Here is a 19,655-nt window from a genome sequence, read left to right as displayed (position 1 = left end):
AACCTGTAAGCTTGTAAAACTGACCCTGTTAGTAAAGTTTACTTTTCAGACTACATCAATAAAGTTACAGTGATAACAGTGTACCTGAGAGGACATGTGCCCTCAGCTAATTCACACATTACTGATGGCATATGTTTTACAAAAGAAAAGGAACACCATTTCACCAAATATATACCTTAGTTTCTGAGTAATTCTACCTCATTAACAGCAAAAATTTATGCAGGCTGTTCCCAAACAGAAGGTACATCTGCATGATAAAAACAAAGGTGCGAATGTACAGTGTATTAGCATAATAGGCAGAATAGAGGTGTTGGCTTCATGACTGTCATTACTGGCAGATTTCAGGCTGTGTCTACACATTGTCATTGCTGTCATTACCTCTGCTAGCCAGGTAGCTATACTAGAACATTTTCCAGTCACTCCTTCATTTTGCTTTTTAAGATGCCCACAGATAGGATACTGGACTCTTCTTTCAGTGTTTGATGTAGGTTTGGGAATGAGCTAAGCAGGAACTAGATTGTCATCAATACACGTGTCAAGCTGCTGAGCACGGGTATATTGAAGTTTACATTAATGGCATAATCCAGTCCAATCTGCTTTGGGCTTTATGTGACCAGAGCTCCACTCAAGTGTTTCAGCTACTTCAGGTCTCTGGGATCCCTCTACATAGGTTGTCCTTACCAGCAGCACAGGAGCACAAGCCTTAAATGCTGCTTAATTCGGTCTTAAATAGGGCTTAGGTAAGGTTCAGTCTTTGTTAGAATATATGTATGTACTGAGCTGGAGTTCCAGTTTCTGCTTGGTAATTTTGGTCTTTTGCTGGAAGAAAGCCATCGAGGCTATCTTTACACTAAAAGTTTAAGCTGCCATTAGTGAACCTATAGAAACAGTTGTCCCACTTTCTATTCTGATTCTGGTTACAGCTAGGGTTGTAAGTCATCTATGTTTGGAACTCCCATTTATTCCGCATTTTCTAACATTATTTATTTATGTATTCCAAGACACCTTCCAGGATATCAGAACATCAGGAAATACTATCCTTTTGTTAGGTAATTTCTGTTTCCTTCCTTAAAGAAGGCAGAAACAAAGTAGCTACTCAAATATCCTTTTTGAATCTCTCTTTTAGTTTTAATGGACCTCTGTGTTCTTTTGCTTTCAGCCAAGCATGAGCATATTCGGCATATAGGAAACTTTATTGTTAGATGTAGTATTCTCTGCAGTTTAATATTCACCATTTCTACTTGCTCTTCTGCTCTTTCATACATCACACTTCTACTTTGGTTTTATAGATCTCACAAGCTTCATTCTCTCTCCATTATACAATGCAATGTGTCAGTGCCATGCATGGCACTCCAGTTACCTCAGCATTTCCATTATAACTCTGTTTTGAGGGATTTATAGGCTAGCAGTAAAAACTCTTTCTTGGCTAAGCCTTGAAACAGCAGTTTCTGGTCATTTAAAAAGAAAACAAAATGAAACAAACCTTTTTTTCCTCACTTCTGTTTTTTTCTGACAACCATTTAGCAGAGATGTTTGTACTGCAGGATCTTCCTAAACAGCAAGTGTAGATTCAGTATGTAGCCAATTTTAATCTAGTAATGCTTTTTCTTTTTATATCCTTCAAAAATACATATTGTTCTCTCTTTATGCATATGACATCATTCCCTCTTTGCCAATCTTTCTGGAGCCTACAGCAGTCAGCCTTTGTGGCCTCAGAGTGGTGTAGTTTGGTCTGTCTTCTTTATTTGTAATGTGGATGAGTTTTACAGTGGGTTTTTTTGGTTTTGTTTCGGTTTTGTTTTGGTTTTGGGGTTTTTCTAATAATTATCCTTTGTCTCAAAGCCCAGTAACTTACTATCTACTTCTGTGTCAAAGAGCTACAAATTTATCACAATCCAAAAAGACATTGGTTATATATGAATATCTAGAATATCAGGGCTATTACCAAAAACAAATTTGGAAGGGATATTAAATCTCATGCTTTAATGCTTAAGTGATTTGCTGTTAGAGAACCGGCTATTAGAGGACCTATGGGTGAGTTATACTTCACCATTCACTAGGGATTCCTGTATTTTCCTTAGAAAAGTCTAGTAGCAGTCACTCTTAGAAATAGATTGCTGAGCCAGATACACTTCCAGTTTTATCATATAGGGCAGTTCTTTTCCCCTGGCTCCAGGCCAAAGAACTGTATGGATTCTAAGAAACATGGTTGTGTGTTTGAGTTTGTGGAGATGAATTATTTTTATAGCCTTTAAGTTAAGCAATCAGCTTTAAAGGCAGCTTTACGAATACATACCCACTGATTAAGACAGACAAAAAGCCTTTATCAGTAAGTGATTCGCAGACTGCTTGCCCAAGTTCTGGTCTGGAGCTGCTTTTCCCATCTAAAATAAAATACTGCTCTGCACTGAATAGTCTTTCGCCAGTTGCTGTTATATTTCAGGCCTGAAGTAATTCTTCCTGTTATGTGCAAATTCCTGTTTTGGTCGTTGCAAGCTGTGTATAGTAGTATATAGCAGTCAGAAGAAACCCTTTTTTGACTTAATTTCACTGTATTTCATGTTTTTCTGAGTCATTTGCGCCATTTCATGCCAGTAATTTTACTGTTTTATTTTCTTCAGGGTGATTCTTGCTCAGGATTGATACTCATTTACTAGGCCTACCTTAGAGTTTTAAATATTCAGCCATTCTCTTGTGACCTAGTGATTTACTTCCCCATAATCTTTGACATCATTCATGTGCTTGAGACACGAGGAAAACATCCTTTAACACTAAAAACTACACGTAGTGAAGGGGGATTTCAAGTTTTCAGATTTGAAACCTTGTATCCTTGTATCACCAGTTTGGGGGGAGAAAAAAAAAAAGAAAAAAACCATCAAAGCAGACAAGTACTGTTTCATATTAACATCTATCGTCAATGAAGAGGTAAAAATCAAAGCCCATGTGTGAGGCAGGGTTAGTGAACTGCCAGTGATTCTCCCAGCAACTGACACAAAGGAATCTGTGAGTATCAAAGCTGAGGCAGCAAGCTTAGTGTCAGTTCTTGCCTAGGGAGTAGAAGAAAACATCACTTTGTCTCTGCTTTCACTGCTTAAACACACACATCATTCACTAGTAACCATTTACTCTGCTGTCAAAACTGTTTCAAGAGAGTGCTACATTTGATTAATAGTAAAATGGATGCAAAGGAAAAAAAAAGGCTGCCTCCCCTGAGGTACTTCTATTGGGAGAATTTTTGCATGTATTTCTTAATTTTTCCAACCTATAAATATGCCTGTAATGTTCAAGTACTCTGTTGCTTCTAGTAAAGTAATTTTTATTAGAGAGCCTGGTGTACTCATCCTAATTCTAGTTAATGCTCTCTCTCTCTTGGCGAACCACATTATGGCATCCTCAGCCTCTTGTACTAACGAAAAAGTGACCAGCACAACCATGTGTGCAGTACATGATTCATAGTGCTGCTTTCTGAATTGTCCAGTGGGTAATTGTAGTACAAAAACCAGAGAAACAGATGTAGACCCTAAACCTTGGCTGTAAATTTTTGTTTTATGATTATGGGTTTCAAATGTGCTATGTCACACTGACAAATATACAGTAACACCAAAGGAAATAGATTTCTGACTTGAGCTTGAGCTTTTTATTTTACTTATAGCTAAGAATATGTTTATTGTAAAGTTTCTGCTATCACAGTCTGAGAGAAAACAGATCAAAGCAATGATGTGAAATCACAATTTCTTTGCATGGATAAAGTGGAAGATATTGGAGAGTTGTTGCCTCCTTTGCCTCCTTGCACCTCTATGGGAGCTGGGTAGGCATTTAAAATATGTGGCAATACTTAAAGTTTCATCACATTTGACTTAGAGGGCTATTAGTTATCACAATAATTATGGTTAGTTCTGATCTAGATTAGAAAATACCCCCCATTTTATGATTTTTTCCTGATACTCTGTTTAAGAAAAATGAGTATCATACTATTTCAAAGTGAAATATGAGATGCATAGATTACTGTGTTATAGAAATAATATGAGAGCAAACCATTGGACTGTTTGAGGAATTTGCTAATTACATGTGGGTTTAGTAACAAGTATAAAAATTAGTGCAACTATTATTTGTAATAAAGCATGAGCTACCTGGCTCATTTAGATACAGTGAGAAAAAGTAATCTTTTTTCAGTTCATACACAGTGAAGCGTGACTTCCCGACATTTACTTTCAGAAGTTGCCAGTCTATGTTTTGAGTATAACCAACAGGTTTTATTTTTGAATACAGTATTCTAAGACTGCTAATAGAAAAAAACATAACTGTATGTTTCTGTTTGTCTGATTTTGTTTACTTTAACTCACATGGGCAACATGTTTTGCTTGGCATAAGCTTAAATTGTTCCAAGAACCTTGGTCCACACAAAAAGCTGTTTTCTCCGTAAATTGGAGACTGACAAAACATACGGTGTTTTATGTCATCCTTTCCAGTTATTTTTGTGGTGACACATTACATATTCCAAACTTCTCGTGTGTCCTGTGTCCTCTGGTTAGAAAATACTGTCTTTTAATTTAGCTTTGCTATTCAAAACAAAATTGTAGCAACATAGCCAGCTGAGATATAAACAGAAATTTAGCTGCTTTTCCACTTGCCTTTTGAATACAACAAACACTGTTTACTGTGCTGAAGCAGTTTAAACAAGCCTTCCCTGAAGGATAGGTTTTTTTGTAAGTGTATGCTGTCCATAAATTTTGGATTAGAGAGTTTCAGGGGCTTCTTCAGCTGGAGGGGTACAGGCTAGGGGACGACACCCCAAAGGACTCAGAAAGTCCTTAAAAAGTCCTTAAAAAGAAGCTGTTAAACTCTAGCATTTGTAACTCTTCTGCCTGAAGAAAAGACGGGAAGAGAGGCTGTGTGCTGCACGGACAACCACAACTCTCCTGTCGAGGGGAAGGAGGTTAAGAAAAGCTTTTGTTTTTATCTCTTCCAAAGGATTCGCTTACAGATTGCAGCAGCTCTTTTTGCTGGCCTCTAGTTTTCAATGTGGGTGTATCAGTTTCAGGGAACAAGTGTGTGTGCTGTGGGGGAGGGGGTTGTTTTGTGAGTTGGTTTGGGTTTTTTTTAATTCTTGAACCTGTGTGAAAAGTTTTGTTAATACAATCTGCAGGCATTGTCAGAGAGCTTTCGGTTCATCAAAGGACTTTTTGTGGAGAGGGGACACCACATCCATTAAAGTGGCTGCGCAGGTCCCAGGGTGAGTCTCTCTCCAGCATTTCTTTACGGTTGCCAGTGGTGCGCCATGCCTGCGTACAGTGTCCCCTTCTCTGCCCGACCCCCATGTTGGGCTTTGCAAGAAACAGGCAATAATCAAGCGTTTTGTTTTACAGTTTCCAAATCTGAGCTTCCTTGGAGCGGGAAGCAAGGCTCCTCTGTGCCTTGCTCCTGGGTGATGCTCACTCTGCTGGGGCTGAGGTAGCTTGGCTCATTCATTTAAAATAGAAGCATGTATGTGGTTATTGAGCTCATGTTCTTTCCACTGGGGCAAAGGGCTGTTGGTTTTCATTTTTAAATTGTCCATAGGAATGAGGACTGTTGGAAGCCTCGATGGAGTCTTTCTCAACGAGCAAGACTTTGCAGAAGGTAGTTATTTGCCTAAAAAACACAGAGCTCTCTGCTGGCCTGCTGCAAATGGTGGGTCAGCCCAGGGCTTGCTGTGGCATCCTGGCCACACACCTGTGAAGGCTTTGACACCTACTCCTGCCATGAGGGAGAGCTGCCGCCACTGTGTTTTCACAGAGACCTTGGTGGGTGGCAGCAGCCCCTTGACTCCAGAATGGCTGCGAAGGGGTGGCTGGGGCATCCTGCCCCAGGGAGGGGGTAGCCACAGTGTCCCTGCTCGGCACCATGGGCTGGGTTCTGTTCCCCATGGATTAGCTCGTGGCCTTTGTCCCCTCCCGGGGAGCTGGGGCTCATTAGCCCTCTGAAAGCTGATACAGCCCCTCCGGGGCCACGGGAGCGGCCCCAGCCCCTCTCTGCTAATCAGAGACAGGCAGGACCCGGCGGCGAGGCTGAGGAGGGAGAAGAGGCGATGCGTGGCTGCCTCCTGCCCTAGGCTCAGTGGTGGGGACGAGCACTCCCGGGCACTGCCAAATCCGGCCCATCGGGGAAGCCAGGGAGTGCTGGGTGATTTAGAAGCCAATGTGAGGGAGGAATGGTGAGGAGAGATGGGGCCTGACTCCCCCCGCCTCAGGAGGGACGGGCCCCTGAGATTCCCCGCTGGGAGTGGGGCTGGCACCGGCCATCGTCTCTGCGAGTGGTATTGAACGGGGTCCCTGCGGGTGGCATTGAGCGGGGTCCCTGCTGGCGTGTGCCGGGGCAGCGTTGGGATGAAGCTGCTCCGAGCCCAGACCCGCCGCCCCAGAAGCCGGGGCGAAGCCCGTGTCCCTGGCTGTGGAACAGCGGCAGCGCCTGCGCCTCGGTCTTGGCCTCTCCGGGGAGGAAAGGAATGTGTGTGTGGGGGGGGAGGCACAGAAGTTTTAGAAAATCGAACTGGAATTTAAAAATCCTCCCTTCCCTACAACTGCTGAAAACATCGCTGTTTGTTTCCCACCCCGTTCCCCTTCTCCTCACTGTTATGTGTTTTTGTTTGTTTGTTTGTTTGTTTGTTTTAATTCCTTTTTTATTTTGGGTCTTTTGGGAAGTTGGGCTCCCCGTCCACACCCGCCCGCTCGGGAAGTTGGGCTCCCCGTCCACACCCGCCCGCTCGGCGGCAGCGGGGCGACTCCGGCAGAGCTGAGGCTCGCCTTTGCCTGCCCGCCTGCCTGCCTGCTTTTTTTGCAGGGCTGCTGGGAGTTGTGAAGGCGTGTGAGAATCCTGGGAGCTGGTGATGTCAGACCGCTTGGGTCATTTGAAGGTTAGCAGCCTGGGAAGGGTTCACGGAAAGTTCACTCGCATATATTAGGCAATTCAATCTTTCATTCCCTGTGACACAAGTAGTAGGAAGTGAGCTGTTCAGAGGCAGAAGCATCTATTCACGGCCGAGGGGGATCCCGAGCCTCTACCGGAGCTGTTTTATCCCGGGGAGGTGGGCGATTGGCACGGCGTGGGACGCGGCACGCACCCGGCGATTGCCGCAGGAGCTGGACTGACTCTCAAGAAATTTTGGGGGAAATTGGTGGTAGCTAAAACTTGGAATGCGGCTCGCATCCCCCCATCTTGCTGGATTGGCTGGGCAGCCTGGAAAATGGTAAATGATCATTTGGATCAATTACAGGCTTTTAGCTGTGTTGTCTGTCATAATTCATGATTCTGGTCTGGGAAAAAGACCAACAGCCTACGTGCCAAAAAAGGGGCAGAGTTTGATGGAGTTGGGTGTACTTTTATGTGCCATTTTCCTCCACACCTAGAGGAAAGCACTTTTGCAGGCATTCTGTGCAAGGGGAATCATGTTTGACTGTATGGACGTTCTAGCAGTGAGCCCTGCTCAGATGCTGGATTTCTACACTGCGAGTCCGTCTTCCTGCATGCTCCAGGAGAAGGCTCTCAAAGCATGCTTCAGTGGATTGGCACAAACAGAGTGGCAACACCGGCACAGTGCTCAATGTAGGTCCCAACTGTTATTTTTCCACTTTAAAGCAATTACTATAATTATTATTGTTGTTGTTATTATTTCATTTATTTATTTATTTGTATGCGTTTAAAAAAGAAAGACTCGTAATTAAGTGCAGAGGTAATGAGGGGTGGGGTGAGTTTTTCTGCAAAATGTGGTTTGCAAGCTTTTTTTATCCATTTGGCAAGAAAGGAAAAAGGAAAGAAGCACCGGACTTCTTTCTGTTTATCCCTTCTCATGTGGCACATTGATCCTAAGAACAGTTGTGGAGCCAAACAGGAACACATAAAATTGTAATGTAATACAGCAAATACTTGCAAAACTCCAGCTAGTGAAGGATGAATTTATATAACATCTCTGTGATAGCTTTTTTTTTCCTCCTTAATCTAATTTTGTAGCACGTTTGATAATCAGGATGTATGTTGTCTTGAAGTGCATTTTAGCAGAGCAGCCAAGCAATTAAAATACTGCTCTCTACAGTTCTTGCAAAGATGTGGAATTGCAGTGGGTAGGTGCCATTCCAAAAATCAGACAGAAGTTTTAAGTTTCCGAAGAAAAGGCAATATTTCTTTGTACTGACCTTGCTGCCACCTTTCTTCTTCACTTTGTTGCTCTAAGAAGTTGCTGTTTTGCTAGAAAACTACTTACTGTGAACACCCTTTGAGTTTAACCATCAATTATTTCTATACCTTGAAATGCAGACAGCGTTGCACTGGTAACAGAGGAGTGAGAGTTAGTGGTATGACACTTCTGAAAATGTACTATTATTTTATAAGGCCTTGATTTGTTACTGAAATATATAGATGGTAAACGATAGCAGTATTTTAACACCCCAGTTTCAAGTTTGAGAAATGACAAAAAGTGCCAGAAAACACTAGCTTATACTCTGCATAAAAACTTGCAGGATGCTTCACTGCTCTGACGGTGATTTAGATAAATGACTTGGCTATCTATCAAAATGTTTTTAGCACGCTCTCGGGCACTTCAGTATGCCATTAACTGTATCAATCTGTTTTAAATTTTCGTTTTGCAGTATGTTAAAAAGTTAACTAGGAATTAGAAGAGTTCTCCCTTCAATATCTCTGAGGGGTGGAGGGAGGAATTGAAAAATAAATGTAAAACTGTTTGGTGAAATAATGCGTTTCACTCTGCTCAAAAGTTTTCAGTCACCATATGACGTTTGCGTGGGTTGAGTAGTGAAAACAGAATTGTAAAGAACGGTGGCTACCAGCCTACAACACTGCAAATGATTTGATATCTTTACAATTAAAAGGAGACTGTGAAGTTCAGCACGGGATATTTATTTTCTTCGCGCTGTTTTCAAAATGCTTCAAATAAATTATGAAACAAAACTTTTACTTCAAAATAATGTTACTAGCTACAGGAGAGCTTCAGTTAGCAAAAAACAAAAATCCAAACCAGATGTTTTACTAAAAATGTGTTTTCCTCCTTTTGTGGTTTAAACTTTAGTATAACTTCAGCGGTGATATTGCGGAAACTTGGAATTAAATAAACTTTGCTGGAGTAGGAGGAATATACTGTTGTTAAAAGCTTACACTCACAAAATATTCTTTAAATAACTTCTGGTTTTAAAACGTCCTGCTCGTTCTTTTGTATGTTGTTAATACCTAGAAGCAGGATTCTTAAAAACAAAATGTATGGCGTTTGTTCTTGGGCAAGTTAAACACAGGATTACCCTTATCAGAATGGAATGAGTAGTAAATATGTCATTTGCCTAGGGCCTGTGATAAGAGACAAGTGTTGATAACAGCAAAGTTTAGCTAATCAAAGAAACTCATATTAACAAGAGTAACTAAAAATACAGGAAAATGCATTCAGGAATCCAGTCTTGTAACTTTGTAAGCAATAGGATTAATCTTCACTGCATGGGAATTTAAAATTGGGCCGAAACCTGAATCATAATACGATGGCTGTAATTTGAATTGTGAAAGCTAATGTATAGAAACATGGAAAAACAATTTAGTTAGGATCCAAATTAAGATTACTGTTTGATTACTAGAGCAAATTTTGTTTTCAATTTTGAAGAAAGTGTAAGCAGCTTATGCATATGAGTAAATATATAAATGGATTTTAAAATACCAAAATTCTCTCAAAGTGTAAGATTTTTATCTGGCATCTCATGAAAATAATAACAAAACCAGATTTTTTGTGGTCCAGAAAGCTTTTAATAGTTTAAAGGTTGCTCCAGTGCTTATAAATACAAAGATAGCAAAGTTTAATTCTAACTCAAGCATTTCCTGATTCTCCTTTTTTTAAGAAAATCTCTGTGATTTAATGGAATGTAATAATAGCCAAGTTTTGTAATTGTTAGATGTGTGATAGATAGGGTTTTTTTTGGTCTACTTTGTTGTTTTATTTTTGGTTCTGCAAAAAAAAAAGGCAGTACACCTGCAGCCTTTGCTTTAGGCCTTGGAAATATTGCTTTGATAGAGACGTGATTGTAGAGTAAAGCATAAATGGCTATTGAGGGAATAGTACATGGATAGTGCAGACTCAGAGCAGGCCAGTAACAATCCCAGACAGCATCAGGGTTTCAACTGAAACGCTGGCAAAATTGGCCATTGCAGGGTTTAGGGCAGAATGCTGTAGGTCTCCAACTTCAGCACATCTTCAGTACGTTAATCCTATTACGATTCACTAAGCTAGCGCACTCCTGCAGCATCATGAATTTTCTAGTCCACGAGGGTCTGCAAAGTAAAAATAGAGGATAAGGCACAACCCAAACATGACCTTAACTTGTGTGGTATTTTTTTCCTCTCCCCTGTGGGAGGAAAAATCTGCCATGGGTTTACAGTGCAACTGTTAGCCATTGAGTATTGTGCGATGTTTTACAAACACGCAGAAATCGCCCCTAATTTTGCACTCATATATGTTGATGTTTGATGTGATATTAGTTAGGAGATTTAAAATGAAATTATTTGTTTGCAAAGAAAATTATGGACTCCGAAATGAGAGTAGAACCAACTGCACTTTTAATCATAATTCATTCTCACTCCTTTTGTCGTAAGATAAAAATCAGGTCAGTATAATCAAATTAGACAAGGAGGGTTCTTAAAAGAACAAAAGAATTGAGATTGCAAGAATGAATAATCTATAGTTTCTTAAGTAAGGTAGAATTTTCTGCTCCCTTGTAGTGCAGCGGCAACAAACACTGAGAGAAAACCAGTAACTTTTGGTGAAACATGAGCTAACTAAATACTGCAGAAGTGGGAACAGGACAGGTCCTGAGAGAGGAGCTGCAAAGAATGGTGATTTGACCTTGGAAAAGCCTATTAAAAAAGTCTTCATTAGTCTTCATTAATTAAACAGGCAAAAAAACAAATGAGCAGGCCCAAAACAAGAGTAAGTTTGTTTGTCATTATGTAGTGTTTCAGCTAATTATATCAAGTAGAAGACTACTGCCTACTGCATTTCCTTAGGGTTAGAAGCATGAAAAATTTGATGAAGGCAAAAGTTATGGATATGGCAGCAGAACACATTGGGATGTTGAGGCTCGTGTAGTATGCAGTTCTTATTTCAGTTTGGTAGGAAGTGTTTGCCTAGAGAGGAGCTAGCGGGTGTTAACTTTTAGAAAGTTCGTGAAGATGGGACTCCAGAAGGTGTATGTTTTCCTTCAGAATTCTGGATTATTGCAATGTTTGGGTCAGGTTCTCATTCCCTGCAAGCGCTGGAAACATCTGTGCTCAACAAAAAAAAAAGCTCACTACTTTATTTTCTTTCATCTTTCTGAATTTAAAAACAAACATTTTGAAGTGAAGGACTTGTAATCTGCATTCCCAAGTATCAAATTGCTGCAGGTGTGTTTGCTAGTGCCCAGAAGGCAAGATCTGTTTGAACCAGGTTATTTTCTTTAAAGTTCATCTATAAACTTTACAGCTAAATTGCTTGGATTGATTTGCTTAGGGATACAGTCTTTGTTTAAATTTTTATACTTCTAGCTTAATGCCCTGAAATATGTTATTAAAAAATGTTTGTTTCTGATCCACTACATAAAAAGAAAAATTGCATGGGGATATTTTTCTTCCAAATTAATTGAACGGAGGAAACTATTCTCTACATAGATTCTAATGCAGTTAGCCTGATTCGTCTGCTGGCACAGGAAAACTCTAATGGACACGCACCGCTGTCAAAAACTCCTGCAGACAAAAATGATGAGAGGCGTTCGCTGGTGAAGTCAGGGTGGGATAAGCTTGGAGGAAAAGCAATGTATCTTTGGGTGACTCCCTGCTTGCCTAATGAGTCTGTGCAGCAAAGGTGCAACTTGTAAGAACAAAGCCAGGCTGGTGAGGCGATGCCTTGAAGAGGGTGAGTTAAGGAGTTGAAAGACCGAGATAGTGTTTCAAACAGCGAAGTTAGTCATCCTCACATCCAGTTAAATCCCCACTTACTGCTGAGCTGTTTTTGTTAACCATGTGTGCGTCACACCAGCACTGCAGCCCAGCCAAGGTGAGGGGCTTTGCTCAGGGGCGCACGGGGAGTGAGGCGCCCTGGTCGGCAGATTGTGGTTTCACCTCCCCTAAACACGCCAAAAGACTGGTTTTGCTCAGGTCTAATTTATATACCGCCCTTTACGCAGCCGATGAAGTGCGGCTGTGTTACACAGCCAGCATTTAGATTTGGGAGTGGGGTTGTGAAAGGGACATTGTGCTCAGAAGGACTGCTGTCTGCCGCGGTCCGGCCGCGCTATGCCCCATCCTATTGAGACCTCAGAAGCAGAGCACAGCTGCGATGAGTTTCCAGATCTGTTTGGCCGTGGGGACCGGCACTGGTATGCGTGCGAGCCGGGGGGGAACTTCCCTCTCCCCTCACAGTTTCTGCCTAGGGGGCTGGCAGCAGCCTCTCAGCAGTGAATTTACAGGGGCGGGCGACTGGGGCCAAATTAGTTGTGGTTTCAGAGGGCTTTCCAGAGCTCTGCTAGGCTGTAGCACGCAGCCCCATGAGGAAGGATATCAGTTGATGTATAAAATGGCCAAGGAACTTTGGTAAATAGACTTTACCCTTCAAATCCAGAGGTCCTGGCAGCGGCTGTGTGGGAGGGTGGGGTTGTACTTTTCCCCTTCCTGTACTTGGACACTTTTGATTATCCAGACTTTCTGGGACTGAGCAGGGCTGCCTAATAACAAAGCCTGCATAATATAATTGCCTAAATAGGCCTATTGTCCTTTTCAAGTCACTGTGCTGTGAAATCTTTCAACTTTTTGCTGAAAATGTTGTATCTAATGTTTAAATGGCTTAGTGGCTACGGAGAGGAGGGGATTCTTTTCCCTCATTTCTCATTGCTCAGTGGTTGAGAATCTGATTATATTCCTGCTCCTATTGATGTTTACTCCTTTTGGGAGGCAAATATTTTAGCCCCTTCTGGCAGGGTAAACTGCCAAAAGTAATAGGCCTGGAAATACAAAGCTATGATTGATTTTGACCTTTGCTCACGTGCATGAAGCCTGTCCCCATGCACTGTGACCCATGCCACTTCTTGCTGAAATCCAAGCCCTTTCAAACCAAATGGAACCACAAAAATACAAGCCACAAAATGGTCAAAACTATTTTAAACTAACAGAATAATAATTTTGTCAGTGCTGCAGAAAAAAATATAGGCATGAGGGTAACAACGCTGAATTTTCTAGCAGGCAAACCAAGAGTAATGTCTTTCGTCTACTGCTGCCGCCTTTTTATGAGAACCATATTCTAGGTATAAAATAAACAAACTGGTATCATGTGGAAATGATTCTGTGCAGTTTTTTGGTCAAAGTAATCTTAGCTGTTCCTCCTAATTGTAATCTGTAAACAACTTGCATCCAAAAATGTGGATTTTAAACTTTTTAAAAATAATCTAAGGTCTGGGATTTTACTAATTTGTCGTTGCATGAGCAAATGTGTTTCAAAAGTTAAGAATGTCAGAAACAGTAGCCTAAAGTTAGCATCCTAAATCCACATTTCATGGCTTCATTTCCAAATATGCTGAGCATCTAGGAGCTCCCTCAGCACTTTTTAAAACAAGCCATGTATTTGAATGACCAATTACTATTTAGAACCTTCATTTAATTATTAAAAATGTTTACAGGACTGTTACACTTCCCCCAAACTATAGGAAAAAGTAATTCAGTGACAGAGTTCACAACATCAACAGTGAAAATAGAGACATAGGACAAAGTAGGACTTGTTTATAAAAACATTTTACTCTCTTTCTATAAATTTGCAAGTCAGCCAAGGTTTTTTTCCCCTTTATTTTGCCTGATTCACAGGTTTCTCTGATTCTCTGTTTGCTTCCATGCATTAAAGTCTGCTCATCACATATTAATTGTGGTATAGATTTTAAGAGCTAGATTATCTTCTTCATATACTCACTTATTGTTAGCAGCTGCTCAGGATTGTTTTCCCAGTGGCAGTGAATTAATATGACTTTGGTCACTGTGCATTTTGCTTATTTTGGGGAGGAGGGAGGGAGGAGGGGAAAATCTAGCTTTCTTCAGCTCATTTTAGTAATCTGAATAGGAGCGTAGAACTTGCATCATGTGACAGGGCAGCTCACCAGCATGGGGTCCCTGTGTGAGAACCTCCCTTGTACATGACAATCTGATAAGGATATCATGTGGTTTAGAAACACATTCCCACAATGTTCACTTCTTTGTCCCTTTACTTGGGAGTGGGTAGGAAAAAAACTTTTAACAAACTAATGCTAGCCCTTATATAACTGACCCCACTTTCTTTTAGTGTTCTGTGTGAGCCTTACAGCTTCTTCAAATACTTTTGTTAAGAGAGATGGAAATATAATCCAGCAAGTCTGTTTTAAAGAATCCTAGACATAGAGTATATAATATACCTTCTATTCCCCTTGGACAAGGTGATTTTTCTTTCCCCTGCTTATACCCTATGTAAACTGAATATTATAAAACTACATAAGTTAAATATACACATGCAAGTGACACTTGTATAGGTTTAATAGGTTAAAGCTTGAATGAGTATTTATAAATTCTGAGAGTACTCTGGATCTTCACTGCTAAGGACATGATGTTAAAGTCCATCCATATTTTGAAGGGATTTCCGTTCTATGCACTTTCAGTGACTTACATTTTGCCCTCTAAGTGCATCCCCTAAGAAAAAGAGCAGAAAAATGTCTCACAACAAAGAGATTTTTTAGCACCGCTTAGTTTCTTTTAATGGTTTGGAGAATCTCTTTCTGTTGAACCATAATATTTTTCTCTAGGCTCGCATTGTATTTTTAGCAAGCATCTTTGAACAATGAAATGACAAATTAAGTACATCTTTGTCTTTTACAGCCTTATCTAGTGAAGCACTTAAATGCACTCAGCCCTCCACCCTTGATTTTAATAAGAGTTTCAGACACAGAGCGGTTGTTTGAGTGAGTCTTTAGTGTATTTATGTACCAATACTTCTATGATATACTAGTAAAAGTTCATGCCACTGTGCTGCAGGTTCAGCACAATGAACATCCAACATTGCTTCTTAAAAAGAAAGAAGGTTCATTTTTCTTTTAAAGATATATGACAGAGGTGTGGAGCAATCAAACAGGTTGACTGCTATTGTACCAACCGGACACAACAGCCACAGTTTGATTTAACACAGATTTCCTTCAGTGGTGCTTTGATTCTAGAAATCCATTTGTGCCTGTAAGATACAAACAGTGGAAGGAATAGTTCAATTCTCCCTGCCCCTCCCAAGAAAACCCCCCAAACCAAAACAAAAAAAACCAAAAGAAAACCAAACAAAAAAAACCCCACCCCACCAAAACAGCTAAAGAACACAAAAGGTGTCTTGAATCCTGCGATTTTTTTTTTATTATTTTTTTTTAATCTGAATGCAGCTTGAGGTGTTCCCGAAATGACCATTGCGCCACTCTGGTTGTCTTCTCTGCCAAGCTGGCTGGTGGCACAGCAGCACATCCTATAGAGGTGTGTATTTCATTTCCTACTGGACTTCCATGTCATCTTCCAGTCTTGTCCAAGAATCACTTCTTCTGCCAGCTGGTGACTGATACCAAGAGGATTCCTAGGTTCCTGCATGATAAGTGAATGTAACAGCATCTGAGTTGATTTAAATTTTTCACTTGTTCACAAATCTGGGACAGAGGTGTTCAGGCACAGTGCAACTCTACCCTGGCTTTCAGGGGTCTCAGAGCCTCCAGCACAGTTCTCAGGGACTGTCCATGGGCGGAGCCTGAGGCAGGGAGCAAGCTCTTCTGCTGCTTAAATTCCTCATCTTCTACCCAAAAACTCACAAGGAAGACCCGTGTTGCCTGTCTTTCCAAGACTGAACGTTCACTCACACAGGAGAAAAAGGAGTTGGAAAACTGTGTCACAGTGCCATCTGGCGATACCTGATACCCGGACCTTCCCCTGGGCAAGGGCTGTGGATCTGCAGGCAGATGCTTCCCCCCAGGACCCTGGTTAAAGGCGCAGGGAAAAGCCTGTGCTCCCCAAAGCTCGACTGCCTGTGGGGGTTTTGCATAACTCTCTGGGTTGCTCTAATCAAAGATCCTAACTTCTCTACAAACCTTCCCTCCTTCACAGAGATCTGCCCTCACTGATCCACCAGGCTGCAGTTTCTGGCTTAGGGGACAAGACAAAAGACTAGCTAAAATGTCACGCATGGCTGACCTTTTTTATTGTTAAGATCAGGTCTTGAGTTTGGGAGGTTCTTTGTTTGGTTTCAAGTCATTGTTCATTCTTCTGCCTCTCAACTTTTGGTCTCAGGAGGTCTTTCTTTTTTCCCCTCATGATGCAGAGTATTCCTTTGCATTGCTTTGTTCTTTGATTTTTCTCTTTTCATTCAATTGAGGAAGAAATTTTATTAGTTACTGGATCAGGGTATAAGTCAGATCCTCCTTAGTGGCTGGCTGGAAGGTCTTGGAGACCTGTCTTTCTAAAGATCCTTCTGATTCCACCCCACACTTTGAACCAAGGTGAAAAGTGCAGAACAAATGGCAAATCACCTATGTCTTTCAGTGTCTTTGATGATGGGGGGCTAACAGAGAAAGATACTTTTCCCAAGGCTTCATCCCACAGTGAACCTCTGCCTTCGTCTTTCCGTTTGGAGAGCACATTCCGGCTGTGTTTTTCTAGTTGCCTATATAGTCACATGCCATGCAAGTTATGTGAACTGCTCATCTTTCTATGCTTTGCACGTATTGCAACACTCGCTAATCTTGAGACCACACCAAGAAGGATCCATTATCTCCCTGAAGTTTTGAAAAGAAGCCTTCGGCTGCCTGCAAGAAGTCAAAGCTGACTCACATCCTTCTGTGACTTGTTTTGGTGGTTTTGTTTTGGTTTTTTTTTTTTTTTTTCAATCTTATCCAAATCCTTTCCTTTCTCTCTGTTTTAGAGAGGTCCTGCAAGACTTCACGGTTAAAGCAGGAGCTGTGTGCTAGGAAGCACTGCATGTCTGGAGGCAGTTTGGGAAAATAGCTGTTCTCCCTGAAATGGAGTCCATTATGAAAGCTGCAATTGTTCGCAGGGGCTGTTTTCACCTTTACCAAAATGTGAAAGCAGAGCTCAGTTACAGCATGGTACACTGGCACTGCCCAGTAATACCATGTTTGTAATGCTTTTGCTAACTTGAATTTCTGTGCAGAGCAAGAAAATACTCTGACGAAAAGAAATGAGGAAGGAATGACGCAATTAAAGGAGATTAAATCAGAGTATTGGTTTCCTTGGAACACGTATTTGGCTTTTTATCAACAATTTTTTCCCCATTTTTCAAATAAACACATATTTTCACATGATAACTCTATTTGAAATATTAATGCTTCCAGGGCTGCATTATCTTTGTTTCTTCATCAAAGTCCATTACTATGAAAAGGCTGCTGTTCCTTAGGCTGTTTCAGCTTCAGAAGAATTTTAGGGCCTGGTCTATTGGAAAGCTTGGGGGTATAATTAGTGAAAATGGAAATAGATGCAAGAGAAATTTAGTTCCTGATGTTTTAATTTAGTGTGGTACTGCCATGTGTTGTTGAAGAGGATTCTTAAAGGCAAACATAATTATTTCATTATGGTCTTCAGAATGCTTTCATTGGTCTTAATGACAAGAAGCTGCATAAGGAGTCATACATTTTAATTAGACCTTCTTATATTTACATGAGATAAATTACAAATAATTGATGAAAAACAAGTCTTCTGAATGGATGATTTCACACAGAGCTCTGGTTACAGTTTAATGATAAAACATTTCTCTTATTGCTTTGCATTTTAATTATCTAGAATTATTACTCTGGCAGAGTTCTCAAAATACTGGTATTTCCATCCATTTCATTAGATTCACAACTAATTTCTATGAATCTAAAGAAAGAAGGTGTTTTTCAACATATATACCTTAAAATCAGTTTCCAGCTTTATTAATTTCATTTTGCATTCATTTCTTACACTTAGATACTTTTTTTGGTGATAAACTCCAGTAAAAACTAGTAGGAAGAGGAGTCAGACCTGTTCCTATGTCCTCAATTTTCTACATAGGTGCAAGTCCAACCCAAAACTCCTGTAGAGGTCAAGGAGCAAGTATGAAATTGTAGGACTTGTAGTGGAATTTTCTAAGGAAAACTTGGGTGCGTCTTTCTCACTAGCCTGGTTGAAAGTTTTATTCCTTTGAAAACCCCACCAATACCTTTTTATAATTGTGTGTAAGCTTGTGTGTGCATTTCAAATACCGTTTTTTTCTTTTCTTTACCCCCTTGATTGGACACTTTCTAATACCAGGATAAATTATTTTAGAGTTTGGCTGTTTGCAAGAGTCTTTCACATTTGCAAGCTCTTCAGCCTTTCATTTTTGTAACAAAACATACTTCACATGATTCATTCCTCAGAGTGTACTGAACGCTAATTGTTGTTATTGATTTTAAATTTCGCAACCATTACAAGTAACCCAGATGAGTGGCAGATAAAGAGTAATAATCCATGGAGTTCTGGAAGTGTTTCATGTTTGTCTGTAGTACTTTACGTGATCAATAGTAACTGCCCCATTGAAACTAACTGCTGTATCAAATAACAGTAAATCAAATGAATGTGCTTGCAGATTATTTATTGAAAGCTTTAATTGTTCACTGGGGCCCTTCTTATCTCGGGAAACAATAGAAGGCAGTGATCAGGCAAACTGGTTTGCAAATGCCGGGGGTGCCATGAAACAGGGGTCTTCCCTGTGCCTGGGTGGTATGAGAGCTTTCCAAAATATGCCCCTGTCCCACTGGGATTGCTAGTCCCAGGGTAAGGTGATCAGAGGTGAGTTCTGAGCATTCCATGAGTTCTCACAGGTTATGATTTTTTTTTAATTGCTGTTTTTATAGATTGTCATATTTAGATGACAAACTTGTATCTGGTGGATAAAGTGGAAAAAGAACTAAGAAGATTCCCCCAAATTTCCAATAGGTCCACATAATGAGACACAAAACAAGATCAGAAAGGGAAGTAAATGAAATCATGCTAAACTTACTCTGTAGAAAGCTTACCTAGATATATTACAGTTTGGGGCAATTATATGCTGCTGTGCAGTGGTCAGACTTAGACATATACTAAGAAATTAAAAGCAATGTTTTCTAACAGCTCTCTGGCGCTGTATTTTACTAATTCCTTAAAATGGCTGCTCTACCTTGTCACAGTGATTCATGAAATACTAAAGCCACAGGTTAGAGGTTTTCTGGATCTTAAGATAGTTTCACTGCTATCTAATTTTTTTTAATAGCCTTGGCATGTTGTCAGTAATACTTTGGTGGGGCTTCAGAATCCTTTCAGTATGAGCAGAGGCACTAAATGAGTCCTTCAGAAAATTTGGAAAGATGGCATTGAATGAATTTTCATTTAATAGTATATCTTTCTAACCATGACAATTGGAAAAGCATTTTTAAAGAGAGTTTAATTTCTACAGTAAATGATGACCCAAATTTCTCAAACATGGCAGGAAAAGTCCAGTGTCCCCCCCCCCAAAAAAAAAGGTGTTTTGTGAAACATGCTTATGTGCATATGTGTAATATTGAATATTCATAATATAGACATTTTGAAATTATTAGATCATGTTAACCAGAGATTTTCTGGATTCTAAT

At 40.4% G+C, this 19,655-nt stretch overlaps 1 protein-coding gene across 5 annotated transcripts in view; it reads left to right on the top strand.

Annotated features, from left to right (window-relative positions):
- Positions 1 to 19,655, top strand: part of RARB (retinoic acid receptor beta) — a 328,318-nt gene that overhangs the window by 228,805 nt on the left and 79,858 nt on the right. For 2 of the 5 annotated variants that reach the window (XM_032678249.1, XM_032678238.1), the window contains exon 1: positions 6,899 to 7,581. The exons of 1 other annotated variant lie outside the window; for it this stretch is intronic. In XM_032678249.1, the coding sequence (XP_032534140.1) occupies positions 7,425 to 7,581 (157 nt within the window). In that variant the 5' untranslated portion in view covers positions 6,899 to 7,424. 2 more of the 5 variants (XM_032678258.1, XM_032678227.1) reach the window with 2 other exon arrangements.

This window comes from Chiroxiphia lanceolata, chromosome 1 (assembly GCF_009829145.1).
Source record: "Chiroxiphia lanceolata isolate bChiLan1 chromosome 1, bChiLan1.pri, whole genome shotgun sequence".
NCBI lineage: Eukaryota > Metazoa > Chordata > Aves > Passeriformes > Pipridae > Chiroxiphia > Chiroxiphia lanceolata.
Note: the sequence above shows the minus strand (reverse complement) of the source record. Positions and strands in the feature narration are given on the sequence as shown.